Genomic DNA, 7,332 nt, shown 5'->3' with positions numbered 1-7,332 from the left:
CCTTGTTCAGCCAAGGTTGGCGGGTGAAATACCAACTATGCATTCATTGCATTTGCAGAAGGAGGGGGAAGAGGGGGGGAAAGAAGAAGAGGGGAAGGGAGGGAAGAGAGGAAGAAGAGGAGGAGGAGAGTCTGAGGTCCTCCGCGTCCTTTGAAAACTATAGTGAAAAGCTCATGAGCCGGTTTTGTGGCGAAACAGGCAAACCTCTTTTATTTCGCACTACGCAGAGCTGTAGTTTTCCAACTGCAACACACGCACAGGCGGGTTTGCTAGCTGCTTTTTGAAAAAGCATTATTTCGAGATTCGATCACCCATTTGAATGTGTATAGCCATTTCGTCCCTTGAAAATGAAAGCCAGCTCTCTTAAATCCCGCTGTGTGCCGCTCGGTTTTTGTTTTAAATCAGGAACTCTTGCCTGCGCCTCGCCCACCGGCTCCAGGTCCTCCGCACCAAGACACCGCGCACGCGCGCAGAGGCGGAAGCGGGCCCTTCGGCAAGCAGGTGGACGGGACCGTCGCTGTGGCGACGGGACGGGGCGTGGCCTTCCCTAGCGCGTGCTATAAGAGGAGCTGGGAGAGGCTCCACGAAGACGTTGCCTTTTTCTCCCTTTCCCATCATGAGGAGCCTGACGGTCCGGCTGCTGTGGGCGCTAGCAGGTACCGCCACGAGTCCCTCCTCGGATCGCCAGCCCCTGCTCCGGCTCAGACGCGGAGGCCGGCTTTTCCAGATTGTCTGCCTCTGGCAACCGCGCGGTCTGCAGCCCCGAGCCGCTGTTGAAGCGTTAATGTCTTTGCGCCTCCCGGGCTGCTTTCCTTCGCATTAGGTCGCTGTCCGAGGCACGGGGAAAATCCGTGGCAGCGTTCTCAGTGGGGGCCAGTTGGCAACCCCCAACAGTACTGAGGGGGGCTTCATGGGGGGGAAAGGTAATCCTGGCAATTAGTGTGCGAGACCATGATCTGCCCTAATAACCTCTCCATCCTTTCTTTTCTCCACCTGCACCCGAGGACTCCTGTTTGTGCTTTCTCCTGGGGAAAGTAGCATTGAGGTGAGTGGGGAAAGTGCAAGGGGTAAGCAAAGTCTCCTCGCCCGTTTTATTTCGTAATTTGCAACGTTAATTAAAATGTTGGTTTGGAAGTAGGGTTCCTCGCTCCTTTTCATTCTGCAGCAAGCCTGTGGATGCGGTTTGAGCCACTTGGATGGCAACAAACAGTGCTTTTTGTACTCAGAGCTAACAGTGTTTCAAAATGGAAGTCAGAGCTCAGATGAGAAGCTTTCCCTCTCTTGGACTAGAAAGTTGAGTCCCAGAATTGGGAGGTTCATGGGACCTACTGGAAAGTTATTCAGTGGACAAAGAAAACAATCTGCGTGTGCTCAGAGGTGAAGCTGGCATTCGTGGGCTGGATCGCCTTCAGTCAAGCTATAGTCCTGGGAGAGGAAACATGAACCAAAACATTTCTGGGATATGTTAGCTATCACAGAAAAACTACTTGGGGACTAAACCCCAGCAGAACTAAAAAGCATTCCAGGCTCTTTTTTAAACCAAAGCAAATTTGGGTGAAGAACCTCCGATTTTCAGTTGTAATTGCCATATGGAGTTGTTGTGCAAGTTTTGCTACAAAGATTATTGGATTAGAAAACTTAAAAAATAGATATAGCAATCTATATAAATATTAGGCTTCTGCTTGTTTTACTGACTAAATTTTTGTTTAGAATTTCACCAATTTAGAGTTTTTTCAAACAAGAGACAAAACTAGTAATCGTTAGCATAAGGGTTGAAAGTCTGGACAAAAAAAGTTGTTTCCCCCTTTTTTCCTCTAAGTTAGACAAACATTTCAAATCAAATGAAAGTATGTGTTATTTTATGCTGAAATGTTAGTTAGAAATCTAAGATGACCATTTTGGAGTCACTAAAATACAAGATATGAATGTACAAGGAGGAGGAATTTGACCTAAATAGCCAAAGACTAGGGAATTGTATAATGGAGGGGAAGTTGCTGCCCCTCCTGGGCTCATACACTCTTATTAAAGGAATTTTATCCCTCCTGTTAATAACCTTCTAGCATAGTTATAGTAATACTTTGCTAATAGTTTCAGAGTGAACTTTTAAACTGAATGGTTCTCAGGAGCATTTTAATATGTTAAATACCTCATTTCTTTTTGCTTAATCAAATTTGCTTTATAAGATGACATTATAGCTAAATGAGTATTTTATTTTCAAAGACTTGCAATATGCAAATTTCTACTGAGGCAAAAGCTTGGATTTCAGTACCGTATAGGTATGCTAAAAGGTTTTTAAAAAACTACTGCAGGTGGTTTTACCAGAAGTGAGTGGGTTATAATTGTAGTAGATAAAATGCATTTCTAATTTGTATATTTTAGTTAATTTTTTTTTTACAATGGGAAAGTCTAAAATATTTGACACTGCAAAGAAATACAGATTTCAATCTGTTATTGTAAGCTTGTCAGATTGTGTGAATTAAAGCCACTAGCAATATTTAAAGATTAGCATATATCTATTTCATTTAAATAAAAAAAACCTTTTCAGTATTAAATATGTTGAACATAAATATGTTAGGCTTCTTTCAACTTTTAAAGAAGTTTAAAGTACAAGAGGATTTGCCATCTGAACTGGATGAAACAAGTGAAATTCTGTGTGACATTTAAATGTCACATTTCCTTTAAATATTTTTTTAGCAAGTGTTCACATACTGAATGCATTGATTTCATCACTAAAGTGGCCAGATCTGGATCAAATGAAATAGTATGTTGATTAAATTGTGAATTTGTCACTGTACTGCTGTGCTTTGGACCAAATTTTCCATGGAACCAACAAGCACATGGCATATCATTTTAAATTACATGAATTGATATTTGTTCTTTATGAAAATGGGTAATGTTTATGCCATAGGTGAAATTTAAACATACACACACAGACGCACTTTAATCTGTTCAATCATGTCCAGTTTTTAGACTGCCTGGACAAGTTCCTGCAGTTTTCTTGGCAAGGTTTTTCAGAATTGGTTTGCCATTGCCTTCTTCCTAGGGCTGAGAGAGAGTGACTGGCCCATGGTCACCCAGCAGGCTTCATGCCTAAGTGGGACTAGAACTCATGGTCTCCCGGTTTCTAGCCCAGTGCCTTAACCACTACACCAAACAGGCTCTCGATATTTTACATACACAGACAAATATATACACAAACACACACACACACATGTTAATATGTTTTCTACTACAGATTAAGGTTACTATGGTAACTAATCATTTTGGCCGGGTGAAGAGGTTGAATTTAATTGTCCCCTTTTCACATGTTAATGGTTGCATTGCCTAAGGGGAAGAACTTGCCTGGACTTGTTTTAGTTCAGTTTCCCTTCTGTGTAGGCTTGCAGAGAGTATGCAGCTGAGAGAAATCTCTCCTCTCAGCAAACAGCCTTTAAATATGTTTGTTTTCTGTAAATAAAATTATTTTTATAGAAATGCCTGGTGTGTGACTTTTCTGATCTCTCCTGGGCCAAATGCTTTCCTAGCACTCTGCCAACCATACATACATACATACCCACACACACACACATACACGTACAGTATGTATGTCTATACACACGCACATGCTTAAACTACAATATTGAAGCATTTTAAAATATGAATTTGAGTAATACATTGCTGGATCTGTTTATTTACAGCCTCAGTGTACCTTGTACTCCCTGCCTGGATGCCCAAGGAACTTTAATCCCGTTTGCGGAACTGATGGAGAAACATATGCAAATGAATGTATACTTTGTGTGACAAACAGGTAATTTGAAACTAGTTGATAATTCTCTATCTGAGATGGCACTAGCTTTATAGAGATTCACTTAGGGTATCTGTGCTTGAGCACTCACTTCATTTCACCTTCCTGTCTCTCAGCCCCAGATTCTCTGAAAACCCCTTGGGAAGTGGATGATTCCTCCACCCTGGTATAGTAGCTAGATGTAATGTCTGACCAACATTTATAGATAAGAGAGAGTCACTAAATTGCAAAACCAGTTATTTCTGGGATAGTATACAGTACTGGCTATTTCTGAGAGTTAGATATTTACTCAGGGATAGCCTGCTTTTGTTTTATCCCTTTTTTATGGGGCTTTTACATTACGTTGTATTAAAATTATTGTTTTGATCATGTCTGATTTTGGGGGAGAACATACAAATAATGCAGTCTTCACAAATATAGATCTGTTTTTTAACAGATCATTGATAGTAGGATCACATATTTACTAGGTCATTTATATCAATTTCCAATCCAATTCACAATTCTAACACCAGGAAGTAGGTGCTTACCATAGGTTGCTTGATCTCACTTGTCAAATTTATTCTGTCTCCATGTCCTGTCTCAAAGTTCTCCTCCAGTCCTGTATAAAAAATTGTCCATCTGAATGTATTACCAGTTTTCTCCTTAGAAACTCTGTCTTTCTGCTACATAATTTTAGAACTGATTGAGCAACTTAATCACAGAAATAATTATGAAAGCACCTAACGTATGTCACTTTTAAGAGCAAATCAAAGAATTTAATTTGTGGAGGGGAGGAAAATAATTGCCTACTTAGAATAGTCTTTTTGCGTGCTGGAGGAACACATGGAATATAGCAACATTTGATTGCAAAACTTTGGTTTTATCTCCCATTCTATGAAAAGCCTATTCTCCGTATAGCTTGTGAAAGAAGAGAGATAACGTACTTCTTAGCACTACCTACTCCAATATATACTAGCATAATCTAACATTGTGTTTGATTTTTTTTTCTCCCTTACAGAGAACATGACAAGGACATACAAATTGCCTATAAGAGTTCCTGTTCATGAGAGAAGGTTCAAGGAACAGAAAAGGAAAACCCATAACCTGCTAAGCAATTGAAACCATACTTTAAATGTGCCCTTAAAACGGCTAAAATAAATGCAAGCTTGCTTGCTTTTATCCAACTTCTGGATCTGCTTATTATGAATGTTTTGTTGAAAGAACTTTTGTTTTGTTTTATGGTGGTTTTTTTAGATTTAGACCTCACTTTTCAAAGAAATCATTCTCAAACCACATAGAAGGAATGATACACTTGGATCATACTTAGTTCAACTAAGGGATGAAGCCAAGAAGTGCTCCTTTAAGTTTTCTTGGACTGGGGAAATTAATATAGGGAACCAAGTATACTTTCTAGTAGGGAGAATTGCCCCTTCTCTGATCATAAATGGGACTCATTTTGTTATGATGTTCTTTCTGGGAGATAGAGCCTTTTGGTCTTTTGGCATGCCTTGCTCACATGTAGCATTCTCACATGCATATTATATACTTGACAAAAATGTCTCTATATACATATATACACTATTAAACTTTGGCCAGGTTTAATAGTGTATACATGTAACAACATATGCAGAACAACATTGCACGGACTTTTCATTACTTTGATAAAGAGTACATTCATAAAAAGAATGAAAGTGTAATCATTAATCCAAGATTGCAAATCCAGCACTGCTCATTATAAACTAGTATTTTTTTTATATACCCCTTGCTCGATAACTCCCTAGTTTCTCCTGTTATAATAAATTCCCAGGTTTTGGTATAGAATTCAAAATCACAAATATTTAAGCCATATGATTACTCCCAAAGCCTATTTCAGATATACTTCCCTTCCATTATTTTACTTTTCCAAAATAATAAAGTTCACAGTCTAATGTTTTTATAACACCCAATAAACATGAAAAGTTGAATTTATTTTATTTGAAATAGCTGTTCATATTGGACTTCTGGTGGGGACACTGCAGACTGAACAGCTGTGCTTGCAGGCTCCATGGGCAGAACTGACAACGCAGCAGGTTTTTTTGGGCTCAGGCAGGTTTTTCCTGAAGCCTAGGAGTGCTTTTTCTGGGAAAGGAAAACACTAAGAATTATCCCATCTGTCCTCTGGAATGGCAGCTTGCAGCCAGGAGATAGTAAACTCTGAAGTTTGAGCCGGCTTCTGACTCCGAAAACGAAACTTACCCGGAGTCAGAAGGGGAAAACGAAACTTATCAGGTGGGACTTGAAGAAGCTGAACCAGGAAGTGACTCAGCAGAGCAGGAGAATTTGCTGACGCGGATTGGACAAACTCCAGAGGGGGATTTGAATCCTCCAATCAGCACTCGAGACAGAGCAGAGAAGTGCGTGAATCAGAAGGCAGCCTGATTGGCTGCAGGAGAGAAAAGGCATGGAAAGGATTGTGTTAAAAGGCAGGTGTGCGAGGAACAAGCTGCCGGAGACAACCAATCCTTCGAGCTCACAGCAATTGCAGAAAAGTCCTTACCAGCATCAGAAGCCTTCCCTGTAGCCAGTGTGGAACCAACGCCAGCGTCTTCTGCCACCACGGACCTGCGTTCTGCACAACGGCTCCAATCGAGCCTCCCCCTGCCGTTCCTGCAGAGCAGAGTCTCACATCCAGCTCCAAGCCTCGTTGCAGCGCTCCAGTGCATTCCAGGTGTGCTTCCAGTCTGCAGCCTTGCCTGGACTCTTCAGTCCAGCCCAGTCTTGCTTCCAGTTCTCAGCCTTGCCCAGACTTTCCAGTCCAGTCCAGCCTTGCTTCTAGTCTGCAGCCTTGCCTAGAATCTCCAGCCCAGCCCAGTCATGCTTCCAGTTCTCAGCGTCGCCTAGACTCTCCAGTTCAGTCCAGCCTTGTTGCCAGATCTCAGTGTTGCCTAGACTCTCCAGTCCAGCCCAGCTTAGTCTGAAGAGCCCAGCCTTGCCTAGGGGTTCCAGTCCAGTCTTGCCTATCATCCATATGTCAGCCTGATCCTATCTGCGTGCCAGTCCACAGAACCTTGCATCCAGCATCTTCCTTGCCATGCACTCTAGCATCACCAAGTCTGACAGCTTTGATCAGAGAGTTAGCTTAATTCTGCCTTGCTGTTCTACCACAGTCTGATCTGCATCATTGTCTGTTCATCATTGCCTGGGTGGTCTTGATTGAATTGCTTTGCTTATTTAATCACCAGGACTTTTACTGTTGTAAATAGTTGTTTTAAATAAAGAGTTTGATAATCATGTCTGGCCGCCTCATAGCCTGAACAGGACATAAACAGTGTTCGCACTCGACTGATAAGAGTTGCCATGAGGCTGGGATGTCACCATTTTCCAAGCCGCACTGTAGCCTTAAAGGGACGCTAAGACCAGCCACCCCATTTCTAAATCACCCAATTTATTTATTTATATATATATATTTAAGTATATGTACCCTAAGAGAGGCTTTCTACAGCAAGGAGAAGCGGTTCCCTTGGTGCTTAACATTATTTTTGGGGTTAACTTTAATTTTTTTTACAAGTTTTGGCTTGTTTTCCATCCAA

General features: G+C 41.4%; 1 protein-coding gene across 1 annotated transcript; it reads left to right on the top strand.

The window, feature by feature from the left end:
• The first annotated feature begins 532 nt into the window (after nt 1-532).
• SPINK2 (serine peptidase inhibitor Kazal type 2) lies at nt 533-4,986 on the top strand. Its single transcript, XM_063296678.1, has 4 exons — nt 533-656; nt 1,005-1,045; nt 3,678-3,787; nt 4,782-4,986. Exons 1-4 carry the CDS (start codon nt 617-619, stop codon nt 4,828-4,830), a joined length of 240 nt encoding a protein of 79 aa, XP_063152748.1. The 5' UTR covers nt 533-616; the 3' UTR covers nt 4,831-4,986.
• Nucleotides 4,987-7,332: the final 2,346 nt, after the last annotated feature.

This window comes from Candoia aspera, chromosome 2 (assembly GCF_035149785.1).
Source record: "Candoia aspera isolate rCanAsp1 chromosome 2, rCanAsp1.hap2, whole genome shotgun sequence".
In the NCBI taxonomy this organism is placed as follows: Eukaryota; Metazoa; Chordata; class Lepidosauria; order Squamata; family Boidae; genus Candoia; species Candoia aspera.
The sequence above is the reverse complement of the archived record's forward strand: the minus strand, read 5'-3'. Positions and strand labels throughout refer to the sequence as shown.